This window comes from Drepanopeziza brunnea, assembly GCF_022702325.1.
Source record: "Drepanopeziza brunnea f. sp. 'multigermtubi' strain 214-2 chromosome Unknown ctg13, whole genome shotgun sequence".
Classification (NCBI taxonomy): Eukaryota; Fungi; Ascomycota; class Leotiomycetes; order Helotiales; family Drepanopezizaceae; genus Drepanopeziza; species Drepanopeziza brunnea.
Genome location: NW_027094076.1, coordinates 1,413,980 through 1,436,268, shown reverse-complemented (window position 1 = coordinate 1,436,268; position 22,289 = coordinate 1,413,980). Strand labels below are relative to the sequence as shown.

Genomic DNA, 22,289 nt, shown 5'->3' with positions numbered 1-22,289 from the left:
AAGGGTTTATGCAAGCTTCAGGTTGCCCAGACTTGATGCAGTGCAGCCCAATAAGAGTCGAATGAAGGTGCGGTTGATCGTCACTAGTTGTATCCTTGATCCCTATCCGCTCGATCTCTGCATCCGGATCTCGTTTGGAAACAACGACGAAACAAACCGAGAACAATGTGTGACAGCACCACTCCTAGAGGACTTCACTTCTCCGTAGGATGCGGTGATATTTCAACATTTCAAATTGAGTTCGCTGACATCAAGCTGACTGAGCCGGTGTACATGTGTTTGCAGTGGTGGGAGAAGAAGATATGCCAATCGAAATGAGTCAAACAACCACGAACGGAGCGAAAAGACAAGGGAAGGAAAAGAAGATACTTCTAGATGCCAGCTGTGAGAGGCCCGGAAGATCAAACCTGTTGAATCTTGCGGGCAAGAACATGGCTGACGTCCTCTGCAGTCCTCTGCATCCTGGATGTTGAGATGTTCTGTGTGTAGGTGTGTTCTGTGAGTAGGTATGTATATATATACACACGTTCATGTCGGGTTGTGAAGGTTCCTGTATCGGCGGAGACCCCTCCCCTGAATATGGCGGTGAGTTAGTCAAGCCGTGGGCGGCAGAATAAAAGCAAAATTTCTACCCCTCCACCCCTCCACCCCTCCTCTGTCTCATCTTGCAATTTCCAGTCAACAAACATCATGGCCGGAACCACTCTTCACCTCCGCTCCGAATGTAAGATCTCACTGATTCTGTATCCCTTCTTGCGCTGCCATGTTGCGCCAAATACTAATGCGTTCGTTCGTCAGTGGGCAAGGCTCTTGAGCACCGATCCGCCCTCACACCAGCTACTGCCAAAGCACTGATCGATGCTGGGTACACTGTGAGAGTCGAGCGTAGTCCGGAGCGCATATTCGAAGATGAGGAGTTCGAGAAGGTTGGAGCTACTTTGGTGCCAGAGGATACTTGGCGCGAGGCCCCTACAGATCACATCATTATTGGGTTGAAGGAGCTTCCCGTGGATGATTGTAGGTCAAAGTCCCCTCATTGGTCTTTGGAATTGCAACACCTGACTTAATCCAGTTCCCCTCAAGCATGTTCATGTCCAATTCGCCCATTGCTACAAGCAACAAGGTGGCTGGGACAAAGTTCTGTCTCGATTCCCCCGCGGCGGCGGTACCCTCCTCGATCTCGAGTTCCTCACCGACGACAAGGGCCGTAGAGTAGCAGCCTTCGGATACCACGCTGGCTTTGCTGGCGCAGCGCTTGCCCTCGAGACCTGGGCCTGGCAACTCACTCACCCCGCTTCCGAGCCCTTCCCAAGCGTCCAAAGCTACCCCAACGAAGATGCCCTGATTGCTGACGTCAAGAAGGCAATTGCTGCCGGAAAGGAGAAAAGTGGCAAGGATCCTCGTGTTCTGGTCATTGGTGCCCTCGGAAGATGCGGTAGCGGTGCTGTAGATCTCTGCCTGAGAGCAGGCGTCCCTACCGAGAACGTGTTGAAGTGGGATATGGCAGAGACGGCTAAGGGTGGACCATTCCCTGAGATTGTGGAGAGTGACATCTTCGTCAACTGCATATACCTCATGTCCAAGATCCCCAACTTTGTCGACTCGGAGAGTCTTGATACCCCCAACCGCAAGCTGTCTGTCATCTGCGACGTCAGCGCCGACACCACCAACCCAAACAACCCCATCCCCATCTACACTGTTGCTACCACTTTTACCGAGCCAACGGTGCCGGTCGAGGTCAAGGGAGAGCCAAAGTTGTCGGTCATCAGCATCGATCACTTGCCCAGTCTGCTTCCTCGCGAGGCAAGCGACGCTTTCAGCAAGGACTTGTTGCCCAGTCTGCTGGAGCTGAAGGAGTGGAAAACTCATCCTGTATGGTCCAAGGCCGAGAAGCTCTTCCAAGAAAAGGTGGCTACTTTGCCGAAGGATCTCTTATAATAAACGAATCTTTAGGGGCGAATCGTGAACCAAAACTTTAGATCTCCTGCTTCTCAAGCCTTTCTTTTTAAGAGTAGAGAAATCTCAAGAATATCCATGACTTCCTTGAGTGACGTTTCTGGTTGTAGAGCAGGCTGACAGTAGCATTGATTCATAGGTCTGTTTACAGAGCCCATAGGGAGCAGGGAGTGTCTCACCCAAGTAATTTACGCTTTCAGATCTATTGCTTGAAGTTTACCATCCCGTCAATTATCTATCTGCCAGAAAGAGGCCTGTAAAGCTATACGCCTGCTATATATAAACAGCTAAACCCGGCAGGCTCAGGCAAGCCAAAACCCCTCTGGGAAGTAGGGTAAAAATATGTAGTGTTCTAGGCCCGCAGAGTCTCCCACCAAAACGCCCCCGAGACCCATCTTTCATTAAGATATGGGCCGGGTCGTATGTATGTATTACAGAAACTTACTATTTGGCGAGCCTCCTCGTGGCCAAAAAAAAAGGGGGAGGGGCTTAATGGACGTGTCCGTCGTGGTCATGATCGTGATGGTCATGTTCTGAGTCAGACGCCGCCTTCGACGATGAACAGCAGCCCTTCGCACCACAGTCGTCTACACACTCCAGGAGGCATGAGTCCTCGTCATCGAGGCCGCATCGCTGTTGGCTGACAATACCATCTAGCCCGACAGCTCCGGGTCGCTCGCCAGTGTGGTCATGGCTCTTGTCAATGCAGTACTCAGGCTGGATGGTGGCGCTGTGGATTCCGTAGGCGTGGAGGCATTGACGGATGTTCTTAGAAAGCATCATGTACCTCTCACCACCGGCCTCACTGATTGGAAAATCGACTTGAATGTGCATGGAAGCTACAACTTGAGTATCGCTCAGTTGCCAGATGTGGACGTGGTGACAGTTGACGACACCTGAGAGCGAGCTGATGTCCTCCTTGAGCTCGGTGGTGTCAATATGATCTGGCGTGGCTTGGAGGAGGATCTTGGCGGTGGCTTTGGTAAGAGGTATGGTGGATTTGAGAATAATGAGCGTAATGAACAAGGAGACAGCGGGATCAGCGTAGAATCTGCCTGACCAGTTAGAAAACCAGATGATTAGGGCCGCGACCATGACCCCAACGTTCCCAAGGGCATCGCCAATGACGTGAAGAATCATAGCGTTCATTCCCATATCGGCGTGGTTGTGGCTGTGTCCACCGCTCTTGACTTTCTTAGGCTTGTTGTGGTTATGTGCTGCGTGCCACAAATCGTATCTTGGTTTCGGAATTCCATGCTCATGGTCGTGGTCGTGTCTTTTCGATGGCCCCGGTGAGATGATTCCAGAGAGAAGAGCAGTGTTCTCGGTGGGCTCTGCAACAACTCCCTCATCCTCGGACGTGCTGTCGCTCTCGATTTGAGACTTGCTAGCAGCAATGATGTCCTGTCTGAAGGTAGAAGGATGAATGCTGAAGTCATCAGGAGTCGAGTATCGGTTGTTTCTGATGCTGCTCCCTCTTCTTCTGTGCTTAGTGGACTTGCTGGGAGATGAATCAACGTTGGTATTTGCCTCTTCATCCTCCGTAGAAAATCTCAGTTGTTGGGCTGGCCTCTTTGCTCGAGCTACAAGGGCCTCTGGGTAATGGTCTCCAATAGCTCCCTCGTCAAGGTCTTGCTGTCCATGGCTAATGGCATGCGAGTGCTCTGCGTGATGACTGTGGGCATGTCCTTCCTCAGCGTGCGAAATTTCGTCTCCGTGGTCATGCTCCTCAGGGCCATGGGAATGTCCATGGCCTCCGAGAACCAAGAATCCTGCCAAGTTGGAAGCAAGACCTAGCGATCCGACAATAAAAATCAACATTGGATTGCTAATCTCGGGAGGGTCGAGGAGGCGCTGAATAGCTTCAAGGATGATCGAAAGGCAGAGAGCTATGAGGAAAACTGCGTTGAAGGCAGCACCCAGGATTTCCGCACGCAACATCTGCGAGCCATCAGGACATATCCGCGCACCGAGAGAATGGATATACTAACTCCAAATGAGTATTTGTCGGTCGCAGACTTTTTCGTAGCCTCAACAGCCCACAATCCGACAATAAGAGAAATGATATCGTTCAACTACATGGCAGTCAGCATCAGCATCAGCATCAGCATCACCTCCTCCGTCCTCGTCCCCCAGCTGGCATATCAGGTCAATGACTGCAAAGGACCAGTCTGGAAGATCAGAGTTTGTGGAGTAGTGCTCACCATATGAAAGGCATCGGCCATCAAAGCCAGACTGCCCACCCAGATACCCGTGCCCAGCTCCAGGACCAAGAAGAGCATATCGATCCCCAGCATGATCTTTATCCGGGTTGACTTTGACCACCCCATATTGAAAGTGCCAAATGGCGAATGAATGGCGAAGAAAGAAATCGAGAAGGGAAGTTGAAAAGAATTGATAGAGGCGATGGGGCTTGAAGGAGGTTGCGGCTCTTTTTTTATTTTTTATTTTTTCTTCTTCAAGAGCGACTCCGCGAACTGGGATCGTTACTTATGATCGGACGCGCTGGTCCTTGCGTAATCGCCAAGTTGGTGGTGGCGAGGTACAAGATGCAACAAGCAAGTCCCAGCTGTAAGGATGTGTGGTATAAGCAGCGACTCAGCTAGCTCTCTGTTTGTGTTGCGGTGCGACCTGGACTTGACTGCTGATGCGCCTGCGCCGGGTATTGACAGCGAAATTGAGATTAAGTTCGTCAGGTTGTTGTACAGGAGAAATGTTGTACCGATGAAATAAGAACGAGAAAGACCTGGCAAACGCGAGACGGGTGATCGTTACTAGGGGCATATCACATGATCGGAGCATCGGGGCCAAGGAACAAAGCGGACCCACGGTTATAGGTATCTGTATGACAGGTACCAGGTAGTTTCCTATAGATCAAATGAAAGATACCTAGCTGGGATAAAACAGGGAGAAGAAAACATCGAGTTGATGTATATATATACCACTATATATACACTATTATATGTACACTATTATATTTACACAATGATATACAGACACACCTCTATGCTACCTTACTTCGTGACAAATTCAGGAAGCACAGAGAAGACATCTACGATTTCAGAACGTTCCAAAATAATTGCCTGTACGACGTATAGATATCCAGCTCTCCCTATACTGCTCTACTTAGTTGCACACTGAGGTACCTGATTTGAGCCGAGCCTCCCCGGGTAATGAGTCGGTATCACGACAGATCTTTTGCACTTGTAGGTTTGATGATATAAGTCAAGCTTTGCATTCTTTTCGGCACTACTAAAACCTTCTGCGTCTCAAAGCCTTTCGGGCGCTTGAAGCTTGCGGGTTGGCCAGGAGACTGTGGCATGTGAGAGATGCGCAAGGTCTCCCAGCAATCCGTCTTTTAACTGGCATGGAGGATTATGCCACTGACAGACCCCTTGTGCCACAAAGACCTTCAATGGCCACCCTTCGCCCGGTGGCTCTGGCAGATACGACCTTGCTATCGTGGTTGTTCAGCTCGGATGACCTATCTTGTATGATCACTTCATAGGCCGAGCGAATCAGACCTCTTTGGAGACGCTCACTGCAATAACAAGTACAGTGAAGAGAAACAATATCTATTCATACGTTATCATTCAGCAATGTGCTGCTGGCTTGAACAAAGAATGTGTACTCACCGCAAGGAAGCCAGCCGCAAGAGCGACGATTTCAAAGCCACCGGTGATGGCCTTTCCTCTGACGATTGCGTTTTGCATTCTCCAAATTCGAAAGGCCCCGAGCAACAAGGTGTAGATTGCTGATCCTTGGCAGATGATTGAGAGCGGCTTTCCCAGCACGAAGAAGCCGAAGCCAGGATTTGGGGTGGGTGTAAGCTGAAGTCGGCTACCGACCAAAAACTGGCCATCAGTATCTGATCGTAGAGCAAAAGTCGGCATCGGGTGGGGGTGCGCACTATAGTTGAGCCACAATGGCTCCAAGCATAGATAGAGCGAGAGATGTCCTCAGGTAGCCAAGAAAGGTGCGCTCTAGTGCTGTAGGTGATTATTAGTGACTTTCATCTCATGGAAATTGCGCAGAGTGTCCTTCAAAATGACGGCAGGAAACGGTATATAACTTTACGGTAATCTCTCTCGAGTTTGCCCATCAAACTTCGCCGATAAGCAGAGCTAGAAAACCAGATGCTTGCTTGCACATGGCTTGTTGGAAAGTACTACGTATAGGAAAGCACCACAGATGGCCATACTGAACATGAAAGTTTGCCGGGCTCCACATCCCGAAATTCCAGTCAGGATGTGCACAGTCAGAGATAATGTTTCTGAATCCACCTGGAAAATGTGAAATGTACGCAGAATAGCCAGCGGTCAGACGCAATACAGATAAACTTTAGGAACCGCAGAAAAAAAAAGAAAAGAAAAAAAACCTACCAAGGTGATCTCTACAGGCGCCATGGTCCACGTCGATGCTAATTTGACGGCGCCAAAAGTTACGAAGAGCATAGTTGAAGCGTTCCAGCAAGCTTTCTGGCCTCTTGGACCGTGTGCTGAAAGCTCGCTGGTGATAGGAGGACGCTCGAGAGTAGTTGGTTCTGATACGTTCCAATTCGGTAGATTCTCGCGCGTTTCGATGTGCGGATGAGCGCACCGGAAAAATTGTGATATGCGCCAGATGGGGCTCTTCTGGGATTTCAGCAGGGTGCTCGCTGGATGTTGCCATGGGCGCGGCGGGTGCTGCTGCAAGGGTGACCGTGGGGGTGCGAATCTGATTCTGAAGATCATGAAACCTGGCGCGGTGTCAAAGACATGAGCATGGATGGATTCATTGCAGGAGAACTTCGAAAACTGAAATCTGGCTAAGTGAAGTTGTGAGTCGGTGTGACTTGCTTGAATTAATCCTTGCAAGAGCGGTGGTCTGGTGTTGGCGGTCTTGGGGACAACACAATTGATTATTTTATTATTTTATAGCGACAGACTACGGTATATGATTTCCAGTATACAGCATGGCGAGATTAGAATATACAACTATCGTACCGGTATATGCCTGCTCATTAATTAGCTGTTTAAACCAGCCCATCTACCTTACCTCCCTGTATCTATTGATTGTCCGCATCATTTATGGGTTACTCTCTCTGTAAAGGTTTTTCAGCGATTGCTGGCAGGCAACGGTAGACCACGATAACATCCTTTTCTATCTCGTACATTACATACCGGTACCTACATTCATGCCGGTTTGCTGGATCGCTGCGTAGACACTCCGTCTTCCTACCGATATCCAGGCTCCTGCTTCTCCTCCTCGGGGTGAAATCCGTGGCGCAGGAACCAAGAGACACTCATTGGAAGGTCCATCACAAGAAACACTCTCGTAATAATTGATGCTTTTCAGCTGGTGCTTCCGAGCTCGTGCTACTTTATTTTCAAGGGAGGCTTACTATCAAGGGATCGTCTGGTTCAATATACAGGCCCGCTACAATGGCAGAATCACCAGATAGCCAGATCATCGATCCTATCTTCGACAACTATGCCCAAAAGTCGGGGGAACTGTCAAGCGGAAATATGAACCATATGCCCGTCTTGGAGTTCTCCCCACCGGATAGCCCAGTTGCCAAGCATGTGGATTCAAACCAAGCTACTGACAAAAGATCATCTGCTTGCAGTTTGGCCGCACCATTCCATTGACGCTGAAAGAACTGGTGTAGCCTCCTCACTTACAGATAAGTCGATCATTGATGGATTGATGTTGACGATTCCCAGGTCTCGCTTCTGACAGCAGCAGATTTCTGGCGATCAAACTCGATACCCGAGAAAGGAATCACCAGCATTCAAGACCAGCGATGGGCCGAATGGAGCTCGAGGGGCGATATTCAAGGCCGGCACAAAGGTACCGGCATGTCACTGATGCTCCTTCCCTAATTACAGTCTAACAAGGACTAGGCGGCGCTCTTTCCCTGTGGAGTCTCCCTAGCCGCATCATGGAACAAGGATCTTCTCTTCCAGGTTGGACAACACTTACTTAGCAGAAGGAACAAAAGCTAGATCCGCCCAGGTACTGTTGGCACCAACAGTACCGGTACCGGTATGCTTACATCGCGGACCCCTTGGAGGACGGAACTTTGAATCCTTCTCGGAAGATCCATTTTTGGACGGGAAGCTGGCTGCTTCATACATCAATGGACTCCAAGGGGGAGGAACAGCGGCCACGATCAAGCGTCAGTCATTGTCGTTCTCTTTTACGTGTCGATACTAACCAATGACTATAGACTTCGTTGCTAATGAGCAAGAGACTGAGAGGCTCAAGATTGATTCTATTATTTATACACGAGCGTCCACTTCGAGAACTTTACCTGAAGCCCTTCGAGATTGCTATCCGAGAATCCAATCCATAGGCTGTAATGTCTTCGTACAACCTCATCAATGGCGCTCATGCAAACATGAATGAGTACACTCTGAAGAACATCCTTCGAGGAGAGAGGAGATATGAAGGGTAGATATACTATCCTAGAAGTACCCGAGGTCATTTGTGACTGGGGAGGAACCAACTGTTTCGTCGAATCCATCGAGCACGGATGTGACATTGCAATACTCTGTGTCGACTCTATGGCGTGGCGAGAAAACCGTTCGCGCTGTTGAAAATGGCAAGTTGGGCAGAAAAGCAGTCGAGGCCGCTGCAGCAAATATCCTACGCCTGGTGGAACGAACGAAGGGTGGTGATATGTCAGCAGAAGCGTTAGAACGTGATGATGATCGGGAGGAGACACGCCTACTGATCAGAAATGCAGGAGTCGAAGGTCTGACGCTGCTGAAGAACGAAGGAGGACTATTGCCTATCAAGCTATCTCAAGAATCGCTGTCACTGGACTGAACGCTACCCGAGCCATCGCCGGGGGTGGAGGAAGTGCTTTTCTCAACCCATACTACATCACCCTTCCTCTGGATAGTATCAGAGCGGTCGCAGAGCAAAATGTATCTTTTGCTATTGGATGCCAAACATACAAATGGTTGCCGCTGGCAGCTGAATACTGCGCAACAGCTGTGGGTGATCCAGGTGTTACACTGGAATTCTTCTTGGGGGATGAGTTTGATGGGGAACCAAAGGTCGTCCAACACCGGACAAACACGGATCTATTCCTTTGGGACTCGGTACCTCTCGAAGTAGGCAACGTTTGGTCTTGTCGTGCTAGAACGACCCTTACACCCCAGACGACTGGGCTGCACATGATGAGCTTCTCGAGTGTCGGTGCTGGGAGATTGTACGTCGCTGGAGAAGTGAAGGTCTCTACATAGGCTATCGACACTACCAGCACCTGAAGCTCACTCCCCTCTTCCCTTTCGGCCACGGACTCTCCTATACTACCTTCACCTACGGGACGCCTACAATATCCCACGCGGTTCTCTCCTTCGCCCCAGACTCCAGACTTACAGTCTCCATTCCTGTAACCAATAGTGGCTCCGTTCCCGGCACCGGAATGGTACAGGCATACATCCACGACCCGAAGTCACGTATCCCCCGTTCTGAGAAGGAGCTACAGCGTTTGCGAAAGTGTGGCTGCAGCCGGGTAAGACGAAAGATGCTCTGTTGAGCTTGGACGAGTACCCGGTGGGCTATTGGGATACAGATGCCGGCGAGTGCATCGTCGAGGAAGGCATTTTTGAGGTGTTGATTGGCGCGAGTAGTGCGGATATCAGGTACAGTCTCCTCTCATCTTTGTTTCTTTCGTAATTTTTTTTAAAAGATATCCAGTGTTGGGTGAACGGAGCTAACAAAAGCAACAGGGAGCGAAGTTCTTTTGCAGTGAAAACGTCGTTTTCTTGGATCTTCTAAGGGGGTTCTGGTGGGCTTTAGCTAGTTAGTTACCTACCTTAGTTCTACTCTAGTTAGGTAGTAAATGAGAAAGTGTGTCCGGCTTCTCTCTGAATATGTTGTTGCATGGAATATTGGAATGTCGTCGAGAGCCCGTAGAACCAAACGGCAGCGCACTACTGACTGTTATTATAAAATCTTTGCATTTTCATCTCGTTGAAATATTCCCGTGGTCAAAAACTTGCTGTTAATTAACATGATCACCTCAAGGGGATCGATTAAAGCGTCATGAGGCCATAAGGCAGAAACAGGCACACATGCATTAGATAGCCACTCGGACGCCGAGCCTCCGACGAAGCTAATCTCAATCGGCTATAGCCTACATCATTCCCGTATTAACTACTCCGTAAACGATTGACTAATAAACGCGCTCACAAAATCGGCTAAGTCGCTAAACTCCGATACTATGAAAATTCGAGTTCGAATCGAATTTAAAGCTTCGCTCGTAATCGATTTGATTCGAATATCACGTGCGAAGCTCGTTAAGCGGCCGCTAGCTTCGCTTTTATTCTTTTAACTAAGGCCTGCTTGCTAGCACCGTATAGTAATAAAAAGAAGGCTAAAAGCGGAAGTTTGAAGAGCCTTAGGTGCACGCTTGAATCAACACGTGACGTAATAATAAACGTAAAGCTTTTTTAACATAAGTAATGGTTTTTTCGAACTGAATACATGTTATCGATAAAATGCTGAAATAGCTTATAATTAGCTAAAAAAAAAGAAGAAGAAAAAAAAGGTAACGTAAAAGAAGTCGAGCGCACGTGCTTAGTATTATAAAAAAAAAGCTAAAAATAGTTTTTATTTCGTTGAATTTGCTTTAAGTCAAACGGCGGAGAAAGTAGCGGGAAAAGTGGCGAGAGGGGTGGCGGAAAAGGTGGCGGGAGAAGTGGCGAAGGAGGCTGTGTTATGCGTGTATGCCTGTTTCTGCCTTATGGCCTCATGACGCTTTAATCGATCCCACCTCAAGAGGTATGTAAGGGATAAACCCAGCTAACTAGGGTCCCCGGAATGCTTAATATGACAAAATCGGTCAGCTCCCTGCAATTTCGAACATCAGCATCCACTCGACCAAGTATCTCCAGATATCTATATTTACACATATGAATTGCACTGCTCCATGCGAATGCGAATACCCTCTTGTCCACGACCCCTGAGATCTCCCCCGCCTGGATATACATCAATCAGCAAAGGCTGGCAGGAGGGACCGACCGAGAAGGACATGGCCAACTTCCACAACCAGTGAACAATAATGGCACGCTCCCACTACAACCCCAAGTCCTCGACCCGCGACTCCTTCTTCCGCCTGCCTCGCAGTATGTCGGCGCAAATACAACGATTCCGGGACGGGAACTTGGTGGATAGACTGTTCAGGAAGCCAATCTTCAAGTCGGCATCAGCATCTGGCCCCTGGGAATCGCCTTTCTCCATGTCGACGGTACGGTCTTGCGCGTCGTGGGCCCGGCGGCAGTGGCACCCGCGGACTCTGCTGAAGCTGCCGCATCTGTTCGTGCTGGTTTGGGTGCTGGCTCTGCTCTGGGGGGAGAGGTGGGTGTTCCAGAGTAGCGTGGAGAGCTGTAAATGGGAGGCTTGGGAGAGATGGGTGAGTTCCTCTTCCTCATCCTCTTCCTCTTCCTGTTCCTGTGCCCGTTCCCATGGAATTTAAGGTTGATTTCTGACCGACCATGGCAGCCCAAAGAAGCTACACCTCATCACTTAGTCTTCATCGCAGATCCGCAGCTTGTAGATGCGCATACCTATCCTGGGAGACAGTGGCCACGGGACAAGCTCACAATCATGCACACGGACAACTACATTAAGCGCGCCTACATTTCTTTGCAAAAATTCCTGCACCCGGACACAGTCTTCTTCCTGGGGGACTTGTTTGATGGCGGACGGGAGTGGAAGACGGCAAAGGGCAATACGGACGATCCAAATTGGATGAATGGACTGCGCCCGGCGTACGAGCAGAGCTTTGTGGAGATGTGGAGGCAGAAGTATGGCGAGAATTACTGGCTGCAAGAATACGACCGCTTTGGGAGGATCTTCTACGATTTCTGGAATTTGAAGGGGGCGAAAGCAGGTCCATGGCAGAGAGGGAGGAAGATTATATCGACGCTACCCGGAAATCACGATTTGGGATTTGGAGATAATATCAAGCTGCCGATACGGAACCGGTTCGAGACGTACTTTGGACAGGGCAATAGGGTGGATGTTGTTGGGAACCATACCTTTGTCTCGGTGGACTCGGTGTCGTTGAGTGCTGGGGCCTCGGAGCATGATGTGAAGGAGATCACCGAGCCCGTGGAAGAATTTCTGGAGAATGTGAAGTCTCTGAAGAGGAAAGCCGTCGCCCGTGAGCTCAGCATTATTGGGGGAGAGGAGAAGGTGTTGCAATACCCACACACGGTCGAGGAAGTCTCACAGGTCGATTGGAGCAATCTTTCAACGCTTGATCCGGGGCCAGACTCACCAGAACTTCCCACAATTCTTCTCACGCATGTTCCCCTTTACCGAGACCCAGGAACGCCCTGTGGCCCAAAAAGAGAACATTGGCCCCCGGAGAAACCGCCCAAGGGTCAACTTACACCTGTCAACCCCGACCTTAGGAACGCCCTCTCCATAACCAAGGGCTACCAGTATCAAAATGTCCTGAGCGAAAGTGACTCGGTTAAGCTCATCGACAAAATTGGAAACGTAGTCCATGTCTTCTCAGGTGACGATCATGACTACTGCGAGGTCGTCCACTCGCCCGCTAAGAACAACGCTCGTGAAATCACCGTGAAGAGTGCCAGCTGGGCTATGGGTGTCCGAAAACCAGGCTTCCTCATGCTCAGCATGTGGAACCCTATCGATGCTTTCGGAGTACCCCTTCACTCATCCCACTCCGGTCACGGATCAACCTCCCAAGGCGCCGTAACCATGGAAAGCCATCTCTGCCTTCTTCCCGACCAAATAGGTATTTTCATCCGCTATGCCATACTCGTTGCCTGCACAATAACCATCCTCATCACCCGTGCTATCCTCACACCTGTCCTCCATCTCACGCCATTTGCCCCGTGGATTGCAAACATACCAGGAGAAGGCGATACCCCCCTCCTACCCGCCACCAATCAAGACCTCAAGCGCGAAGAATTCGAAGACGGCCTCTCTACCGCCGCCAGCCAATCCCCCCACTCGTCAACCTCCTCAACCTCATCTACTCAATCTAATCCCACCCTCGCCCCTCGTTCGTCTGCAGCACGTACCCGCCCCGTCTCCCCTGTGAACGGCTACGGCTTACCCCCCTCTCAAACCCGCTATCCCACTGGCCCACTGATAAACCAAGCGGGGAACTATGGGAGCGGGAAAGGGAGTAGCAAATGGGGAGATGATTTTGGAAAGCCCAGAACGAGAAAGATAACGATTCCGAAGGAGAGGAAACCTCTTACGCCTCTGGGTATCTTTTGGAGGGAGACGTGGACGAGCATTTGGAGGGTCACTTGGTGTGTGGTTCTGGTGTATTCGTATTTGGCGTGGTACGGATAGGCGGATGGCCTAAACCCGGAGAAAAGCAAAACAGGACGGGGAGCATGGTTTTGAGCAAAGGGTGGTCGCTTTTGTGCATTATAGGTTTGTTGGTCATTGGGCATTGCATTCATTCTAAGCGAGGAGGTATCGAGGGATGCCATGCATGGATGGGCGTCATTGAAATTTACGGATCCGTGGACGGGACGGGACCGCACTGGATTCTTTCGAGTGGCCCGGGCCACAGGCGTACGCAGGTAGCATAGCGAAATGCGAGTGAGTGACCGGTCGTGGCGCGAGTTTTGAGAACTGGACTGGCCTGGCTGGGCGGTGTTGAGCCTGTATAATATTTGTATGTTGTTCCAACTACTTACTAACTTACCTAGGTACCTACTTATATCCCAATCTTGTTAGTGGTTACTATTCTCCAGCCACATTGTGTACCTCATGTATATCATGTATATTAATGTCGGTATGGGAATCAGCATTTTCAGACCCGGAGTGTTAAGAAAATTCTCGCTGCAGTAGCACAATGAAACCTCTTTTCTCACTTTAAATTAGTTAGCAAGCATCAGAGGCTGGAGCAACAGTATATTTATTAGTCAGTCTTCTAAAACTGAATCACAGTTCGCGCAGTACCAGAGAAAACAACAGAAATTTTCATTACACCGAAACATCGATTGATTGATTTATCTGTGGACTGATCGAATAAAATCCTATGGTACAACCCAAGCATGCAGCACGCAGCGCATCCAGCCACGCAGAGGACCCCCTCCCCCGCCACCGATGCAGTATCAGAAAAGCGGAAAAGCAAGATGTATCGTATCGCATGTATCCGTCAGCACCGCTCATCTACACATCCATTTATCCATCAGCAAGTGGACAGAATAACGTTCAGGTGACGACCAATTAGCGCCTAGACAGTCAGTCATCCGCAATACACCCTTTTGCGAGACCGGCGCCCGCGAAATAAAAGGCCACGGGAACAGAGGAGAAAAGGACCAAGGAGACAACGCCGAAATATGAAGACCTCAGGTTCCGGTCTGGCGGTCGGTATCCACCGAACTTTTTGTTGGAAGACGACAATTAGGAGCCGAGCCAAGCCAAGATGAGAGAGACTAGTCGACCAAGACATCAACAACACCGCCCTTATTGGGGAAGACTCCATCCTCGGTCCACATTTTAAAGTTGCTGTTGACCCGAGCAACCTCGTCGTGGTCAAGACCCTTCATCCAATTATTGTTCATCTCGAACTTTTCCCTGAAGCGCTCGTTGCGGATATTTTCAAACTTCTGGAGACGCACGCGAGCAGCACTCTCCTTGGTCTTGGGGTCGGTGGTGAGAGGATTACCACTGTAGATGAAGCAATCGGTTCCTGGGGGGCGGTAGATGATCTTGAAAGTTTTCACATCAATATGAAGGTTCAATTGTTCGGTATACCGGAGAGGCTGCTTCATGTTGGTCTCGTTATCGGTGGCCTGGGTGTTGCGCTGAAGAACAGATTTTTGCAGCCTCTGGCGATTGACACCCTCGGTGGGCTCGGTACGGACGTAGGAGGATACGTAGTATTGCCAGCGCTCCTTACGCTCCATCTCATTCATGTTCAAGGTAGTCTCGTCCTTCTGGACCCACTTGATATCTGCTCGTCCGAGGCTCTCTGCAGGCTTCTTACTGGGGACCTATCCATTGTTAGTGCTGCTACAAGAATCATTCAAGAAGGAAAGACATACCCAGCTAATCAAGAAAAGCTCTTGTTCCTTGACAAATTTGTCTGCTTGCTTTCGCAAGTTGATTTCGTTCTTGTATGTGGTCTCCTCAAGACGTCTGTCGCTATAGAAAAGCTCAATCAGATCCGGTGTCTTCTCCTTATTCTCAGAACCTGAGCAGACGGAACCAAATCTGCAGATGGACTTGAGTAAATCTTGGACAGTGTACAGTTGCCAGCCCTTCTTCAGGTAGTAACGTCGGAGCCAGTTCTGGTACTGACTCTCGTCCATTTCGCCTTCAATGAACACGGCGACGTGTTCCAGGGTCTTCTTGTAGTAGAAGATGCTGCTGTCCTTTCCATTTTTAGCCCTATCCTCCTCAGCCGAAATATGGAAGTTGTCAGCGTCAGAGATCAAGCCGAGCAGCCGAGCAGGCTTGTCTTTGGCAGTGACTTTGCCTTCCTCGAAGGCAGTCTTTTCGCAGTCCTTGATCTCTGTCAGGCGGCGGTACAAGGTCTGGAAGATGCTAAAGAAGCAGAAGATATTCTGGTTGGCGTATAGGCTGTACGAGACGCGTTTGCGGGGTTGGTCTGCATCATAAAGAGGATACTCCACGCCAGTGCCCACCTTGTCGATCGCACCTGGTGTCGAAGACATCCAGCGCTGCTCAGAGACCCGGTTGATAGCAGAGTCATCTCCATGCTCTGCATCATCCTCTGCGACAGAATCGACGTCAGGAGTTGACTCTTTGCTTCCGGTAGCACTATCATCCTTGTGGCCCCGACCCCGGACCCCGTTGCGGCCTTTGTCGAGGACGCCACGCCGCAGGTCGTTTTTCTTGCCGTTGCCTGGACGTCTACCTCTGCCGTTGGTGAGCTCCAGCGGGGCAATGTCCTCGGAGTCGTCATCTGGAGTACCTCGGTCAATACCGGCACTGCAGCGAGCAATCTCATCCTCTGAGAAACCAAAGAAGATGCGGACGAAGGTCTCGAAGAAGTTCTGAATGCGAAGACGCTCGTTGGTGTTGTGCTGGCTTGCATTGGCGGTGTAGATGAGCATGATGCGTAGAACGTCGAGAACGACTGCACGGTCCTTGAATTGAAAGGAGAGTTGGAAGGTAGCTTTCTTTCCCGTGGTGGCTCGCTGACGACGCTGCTCTTCATACTTGGTCTTGATGACATCGACGAGGTGCTTTGCAGCAAAATTTTTCTTGTCTGCTTGCTTGGCTTGGATACCCATGTGATCGAGACTCTTCAAGTACATATTGGAGGTTTGGGCGGCCCATACCTTCTCCCACTCACGCTGCTGAACATGTCAGATGTCATCCGACAGGAAGGGCTCTGGTGACTAACCTGAGTGAAACGCCACTCTTCATCCTTTTGCTTCAATCTCGCCAACACGATTGGAAGCACTGCGCATGGGTCCTTGAACAGATCCGCGACAACCTCAGGCCCTCGCTCACCATAGATCTTCTTGAAAACCCGCTTGTAGATAGCTTGACTGAAACCACCGAGACCGATTGGCATGCGGAAATCTGCTCGCGACTCGAGGTCCATGATCGTCAGTGTTTGGGCGATGGGCTCGAGAAGTGAAATGACTTTGGCGTTTGTCTCAATGTTGAAGTCATAGTCGTGCCGCTCTTCTTCAATTCGGTGGAGACCCTCTTCGTAGACATTTTTACGGTGGGCAACGAAACCAGAATCCTCAGAAGCCCATGTTGGATGCGAGGCCCAGTCGTCGTTGAGCACCTCTCGGCACATCTCATCCCGGCCAGAGCAAGGCTTTAGGCGCTCCTGATCACGGTTGTCAATTTTTGTCCATTCCTTGACTTCTTCTCTGACTCTTCCTCTCTCCATCTTCTCTTTGGCGCACAACTTCCTGCGCTTTGATGCACTTTTCCCAACAGAGTCCAGCTCGTACTCCAGCTGATGCTTTGCGTGTTGGCCATGGCCAACGCGGGCGTAGTTGGTACCACTGGGCCCTGCTGGGTTCGGGCAGGCGCTCTCAGAGCATCCAGCTTGGACGTAAGACAATCGGTTGTGAAGAGGGCTCATGGTTGGAAATGGTGCTGAGGGAGTGTTTTGGAAATGAAATGGATAGATTGGAAATGGGGAAAGAATGAGAAGAGGCTGTTAACATATGAAGCTAGGCAGAGCACAATAGGATGGTGATCTGGCGAGGGACAATACCGTTCAACGACAATAGGAAGACTTCCGAAGCTCGCTAAGCTGCGGGAACGGACCCACAATATGAGAAATATGAAAAATGGGACAACGTACTCTTTTTGGAAGCAGGCGATAGCTGGGTCCCAATCCTCTGCAGTTACTCAATGCAACCTTATTGGTAGGTGCCTGTGGCTGGTTATCAATGACAACTTGGTTGCCGTCGTAATTGACGAAGTTCTGGAACCAATTCATTAAATCCGGGTTACCGCCGATAAATGTGCTAACTTTGTGCACGAGGACATTTTTGTCGATGAGGTCTTGCGAGAATAGATTGCAGAGCTTAAGAAATTCGTTCATGATCTGCTTGTTGCCGATGTACTTCTTGACGCGGTCAAAGAAGGCGAGCTCCTCAGACGTCGCGCCGGAGGTAAGGGTAGGAGGCATTGGTTCGGGCATTTGAGGGGTTAGAGTTGGAGACATTGCTGGCGCGTCTGCCGCACTCTTTTGGGTTTGAGTTACTCTTTGTCTCTATGGTATGTTTAGTACACCAATTCGTGACAAGAACAAGTGGGGAAAAAAGCATGGGCGAGGGGGGAAATGACGGGAGAACAAAAACAGAGAACAGAACGCGTCCTCGGGATCTGTTTCTCTCGCATTTCTGAGGCATCGACTTACCTTAGCATTGCCTTGACCCGCACCTCGATTTGATCCCTCTGCAGCACTGGGCTGCGCGTTACGCTTAATCCCCTGCTTCTTATTGCTATCTTTGACAGCGCTTGTAGGCACCGAGAAGGTTCCTGAAGGAGGCAACTTTCCTTCACCGCGAGTAGCTTGTACTTGTGCTTGAGTTGCCTGGTTCTGTTGAGCCTCCTCCGCGGCCTTGGCTGCTGCTGCGGCTTTGGCCTGCGCGGCAGATTCAGGGAGGAATTGCTTGAAGTCTTCGAGTAGGTCCGGCGCTGTGTTGAAGAGAGTCGTGACTTGGGCATACACGTCTTGAATTGGCTTTGATTCTCGCTGGTAGGTTTGCAGAATTTCAAGAAACTGCTTGTAGATTTCGGGTCGGTCTTGGAATCGGTTCTGTTGTTTGTATTAATTAAGATCCGAGGCGGCCGCTAAGCCGAGAAAGTGACTGCCACTAACCTTAATCTTGTTCACATAGCTTATAGCGTGATTGAACTCGACAGGACCTCGTTTTTCCAACCCTGCCTGGGCACCATTGTTCATGCCTGGCTGACCACCGGGAGTCGGTGTTTGCGTATTCCTTGGAGGCTGGCCCAAGGTGCTGGCCACAGCATTTGTCAACTGAGATACGCCTCTTTGTTGCTGCTGGTGCGCCGCCGCCGCCGCCGCTTGGTCATAGGCGCTGTGTGTTGGAGTCTGATTATACATGGGCACAGCGTTCTGGGTTTGAGGGCTGAAAACGGCTTCGGGGCTCTCAATACTGTGCTGTGGCTGCTGTTGCTGTTGCTGCCAATTACCAGTGCGCTGTGGGTTGTAATATCCTCCACTACCTTGGCCGCCTTGGGTCATTACAGATTCAGGAAGAGCACGACCAGCTCCAGTGATGGATTGGACCGTGGTACCCATAGGAGTGGTGACTCTTATCGTGTTTGGATCGTTTCCTGCGCCGCATTCTATCCTATATCCTGGAGGAAGGAAGGTGTTGAAGCCTTGGATCAAATTGGGATGGCCAGCGAAGAGTTCAGAGACACGGTTAATCACGCCAGGGGTATCGATTCTTCAAGTTGTTAGACGATTGATCCCGACTACCGTATGAGAAGGTATAGGAAGGGAACGTACGCTTGGCTTTTAAAGTCTTTCATGATGTCAAGGAAGCGATTGTACACATCAGGTTGATCGGCAAACTGAACCTTTACTTGGTCCAAGTAACTCAAGGCATCCTGTAGTATCATCGTTAGCATACGGACTGCTCTTTTCTCCTAAGCCGTTGTACGCAAAGACACGGGCCTCAACTTCCTGTTCCGAGTTGGCGGATTCATTTCCTGAGCGTCTTGCTAGAGCTAAACATTTCGATTCGACTGCCGGCAAGTTTTCAACGCAAACAAGATTGACGGCACCCGAAGAGCGCAAGGTTCCGTACTGCAGGCATCTTTGCTCGATGGTCTACGTTTACAAAGTTCCAAGAGAGAAAAAGGAGTCGCGATTGTCTCGACCGGCAAGGGTGTGGAAGTTCATGACAGAATGGAAGGACAGAATCTTACATTGAGAATAGGTTGTTGACCGCCTTGGCCGATTTGAGGAGCACCACCTGGTATTGCATGGCCCTGTGGGATAGGTGCCGCACCAAATGGAATACCCGCGATCCTCGAGACGGCTTCTTGCTGTTGTTGCACCTGCTGCTGCTGGGTTGCAAGCGGTCCTCCGAATCCAGCATTTCCACCAGGTCCGCCAACAGAGTTATGATGCAGTATACTAGGTCCGAAGCCTTGCTGTTGCTGTAGCTGGTTCGTGGCCTGCTGAGGGTTGTGTTGAATGGGGCGACTTGCTTCACTATGCAGAGGTCCACCGAAGGCATTCCCAGGCCCGCTGGGCGCACCGAGAGGACCTGACGGCGGCGCACTACCATGATTTGCGAGCAGACCACCAGGACTGTGTATGGCACCTGGCAGTCGTGATGCTACGGGTTGGTGAATGGTTATCGGACCAGTATTGGCTTGGTGGGGTGGTGGAGGCTGTTGGTATTGCTGCTCTCGCATCTGCCTATCTCTATCATTGCGTTCACGTTCACGCTCGCGCTCATGTTCTCGTTCCCGCTGCAGCTGTTCTTCTCGCATCGCATCTACTCTGCGCTGCTCCTGAGGATGGCGGTCTTGGTCGAAGCCCCCTGGTGGACCATGAGGCTCGTTATTCATGGTTGCTTGACTTTACGACAGTAAAGCTGGCAGAAAACATGTGAGATAGATGGTAAGCTTCGATCTTCACGTCGACACGTATCCATGCGACTATAGCGCTCTGGCAAACGTCAGTTGTGCTGCGCTGTTGCGGGTTGAGAAAAGGAGTTTCAGAACGAGGCGTTACGTACCACAAGCGAAAAAACTGTCCAGACGATGATGCTTTGTAAAGAGTACCGGGTCGGAATTCACAGTGGTTAGAATGGTCGGGGATTGATTCACAGCCGTGTAGACAATGGAGTGTATTTCGGGGGGGTTGAAGAGCTTGTCTGAATAGACGGGCAAAGTGGCTGCCGAGACTGAGTAGCGCACGGCTGCAGCCTCGCGGATCGTCACTGATCTTAGTAAGTACTTCCTTGCTTATTTTATCAGACTCCTGAGGAGCCCGGATTCAAGAATCTGTAAGCTGCTGTCGTTTAGAATTTCAAGGGTAATTTTGATCGAGGATCTAGATATCGAAGCATGGTTGACGGCTGTTCAGGTCTTGATCAGATCATTGAGTATCTGAAGTTACAGATCACAGGGCATTTGTTTGTCCTCGGTGTTTTTGATGGTCCTTGGAGCTAGTGCGTTGGGCTACAGGATAACCTGACTATGCGTAACATACGCTGCGTATGTCTGCAGAGCGCCCCAACCATAACTCGAAAAGAGCTCAGAACTATTGGATTGAAAGTGAATACGCTGTTCAATTGCTTCGTTCGAAGATATAAACCAGTTATTTCCAAAGAAGGTGATGCTGGGGCAGCGTAATAAAATGGCCATAGCTTCGTGAGTTTGGAGAGTAGCAGCGTATCTCACTTATTAGCCAGATTACCAAACATAGGTACCATGTGCGTATACCGGAAGCTATTGGGCTACCATTGCATCTCGTTCTCGACTGCCTCTTTGCTCAGGACCTTTCTTCCTCCCCAGCGAATGATGGCTAGGTATCTTAAGAGCGCCAAAATAAGGAGCTGACACATCAGCAAGTCCCTCGAGGCTCGATGAGCCCACGCGTGGATCTCCGTCTCATTCATCTCCTTCCCAACAACTGTTCTTCTTCATTACTCGTGCCCGCAAGCAAGTTGACGGTTTTCCAATCCCATAACATCTAACCCATGATATCAACCCAGCCCAGACTCCCCAAGTCCCGAAATCGACGGCAGAGGCACCGTTGCAATTCATACATAATTCCTCACTCCCTTCAAGATCCAAACTTCTCCATTATGGACCCTACTCGCTACAGAAGCAACCTCGATATTCCCCGGTTGAATCTACACCTTATCAGCCCAGTTTCATCACAGGCACCATCCACTCCTTTCTATTATTTCAGACATCAAAAGGAGCAGCACTCACCATCTTCCTCCCCTCTTTCTCCTCCCACCACACCTCTTCTCCACTCAAAGTCCTCGCCCTGTCTCCCTCCTTCCACTCGCCCTTCTCCTTCTCCATCCCCACAACATGCGTCTCCACAAACCTCCTCATGTTCCGATGGGCCCGCTCCTCCCCCTTCTCGCCCTCGTAAGCGCTCTCCCCAAGACTATCGTAGTCTTTCGGATCCTCCCACGGTTTCCTCGGTAGCGCCATGATGGCGCTGTTGAGGGGCGCCAGGATGGTGGTGTTGAGCGAGGAGTCTTCGAAGCGCTGGGAGAGGGAGGCGAAGTCGCGTGTGAAGCCTGCGAAGATGTTGATGCTGCGGTCGTTTCCGAGGACGTCGGAAAGCATCACGGAGCCCGAGGGGGGCGAGGACGGGGTATCTGAGGAGGGTGCTGGTGGGTGAGGAGGCATGGCGGGTCCGAGTTGGGGTGCTGGTGATAGTGGTTTCTGCAGGATCGCGGACGTTGTGAAGGGGAGCAATAGCAGAGCGTAGCTGAGGGTCGAGGTTTTCATTTTGTTGTGAGACTGAGGGCTTAGGGTTGGTTGTGATTGATGGGAACGATGACGATGGTGGGCGGGTTGGATGTGTCTTGGCATTATACCCTTAGGCTTCGGTTCTTCACGCTTGATGACTACCGGTATCATATAAGAATTTTACATATGTGTCGGGAACTGATTCTCCAGACTCTATGAAATGGTTGATCTTTTCCTGGGTTTTTACATCTTCGTTTCTTGATTAGGAGAGAAGTGGTAAGTCTGAGTTGCTTTTGGTCACACTTTTTCTATTTATTCTTCGCTGGTTACAAGAATCTGTCATCTGTTCTTCCACGTTTATCATTTCCCCCAGGACCTTCTCTCGACTGTCAGTGCTCTCAAAGCAG

The 22,289-nt window shown here is 50.3% G+C and overlaps 6 protein-coding genes across 6 annotated transcripts; 3 read left to right on the top strand and 3 right to left on the bottom strand.

The window, feature by feature from the left end:
• Positions 1-690: 690 nt before the first annotated feature.
• L3040_007536 (uncharacterized protein) lies at positions 691-1,938 on the top strand (the record flags this gene model as incomplete). Its single annotated transcript, XM_007291259.2, has 3 exons — positions 691-724; positions 799-1,017; positions 1,073-1,938. 3 exons carry the CDS (start codon positions 691-693, stop codon positions 1,936-1,938), a joined length of 1,119 nt encoding a protein of 372 aa, XP_007291321.2.
• A 507-nt stretch (positions 1,939-2,445) lies between these two features.
• On the bottom strand, positions 2,446-4,286 carry L3040_007535 (uncharacterized protein; the record flags this gene model as incomplete). The annotated part of the gene is made up of 3 exons (XM_007291260.2): positions 2,446-3,897; positions 3,948-4,031; positions 4,161-4,286. The coding sequence occupies 3 exons, from the start codon at positions 4,284-4,286 to the stop codon at positions 2,446-2,448; spliced, it is 1,662 nt and encodes a 553-aa protein (XP_007291322.1).
• Positions 4,287-5,474: 1,188 nt separating this feature from the next.
• L3040_007534 (uncharacterized protein) lies at positions 5,475-6,627 on the bottom strand (the record flags this gene model as incomplete). Its single annotated transcript, XM_007291261.2, has 4 exons — positions 5,475-5,531; positions 5,592-5,796; positions 5,867-5,945; positions 6,339-6,627. The coding sequence occupies 4 exons, from the start codon at positions 6,625-6,627 to the stop codon at positions 5,475-5,477; spliced, it is 630 nt and encodes a 209-aa protein (XP_007291323.2).
• A 752-nt stretch (positions 6,628-7,379) lies between these two features.
• Positions 7,380-9,729, top strand: L3040_007533 (uncharacterized protein; the record flags this gene model as incomplete). Its single annotated transcript, XM_066154900.1, has 8 exons — positions 7,380-7,520; positions 7,684-7,788; positions 7,842-7,904; positions 8,410-8,621; positions 8,687-9,002; positions 9,089-9,376; positions 9,460-9,593; positions 9,681-9,729. 8 exons carry the CDS (start codon positions 7,380-7,382, stop codon positions 9,727-9,729), a joined length of 1,308 nt encoding a protein of 435 aa, XP_066010787.1.
• A 1,285-nt stretch (positions 9,730-11,014) lies between these two features.
• Positions 11,015-13,290, top strand: L3040_007532 (uncharacterized protein; the record flags this gene model as incomplete). The annotated part of the gene is made up of 2 exons (XM_007291263.1): positions 11,015-11,365; positions 11,455-13,290. The coding sequence occupies 2 exons, from the start codon at positions 11,015-11,017 to the stop codon at positions 13,288-13,290; spliced, it is 2,187 nt and encodes a 728-aa protein (XP_007291325.1).
• A 1,097-nt stretch (positions 13,291-14,387) lies between these two features.
• On the bottom strand, positions 14,388-21,921 carry L3040_007531 (uncharacterized protein; the record flags this gene model as incomplete). The annotated part of the gene is made up of 14 exons (XM_066154899.1): positions 14,388-14,948; positions 15,000-16,277; positions 16,328-16,768; positions 17,255-17,668; positions 17,816-18,217; positions 18,281-18,878; positions 18,941-19,041; positions 19,363-19,985; positions 20,084-20,113; positions 20,184-20,387; positions 20,660-20,845; positions 20,893-20,898; positions 21,269-21,305; positions 21,388-21,921. The coding sequence occupies 14 exons, from the start codon at positions 21,919-21,921 to the stop codon at positions 14,388-14,390; spliced, it is 5,415 nt and encodes a 1,804-aa protein (XP_066010786.1).
• Positions 21,922-22,289: the final 368 nt, after the last annotated feature.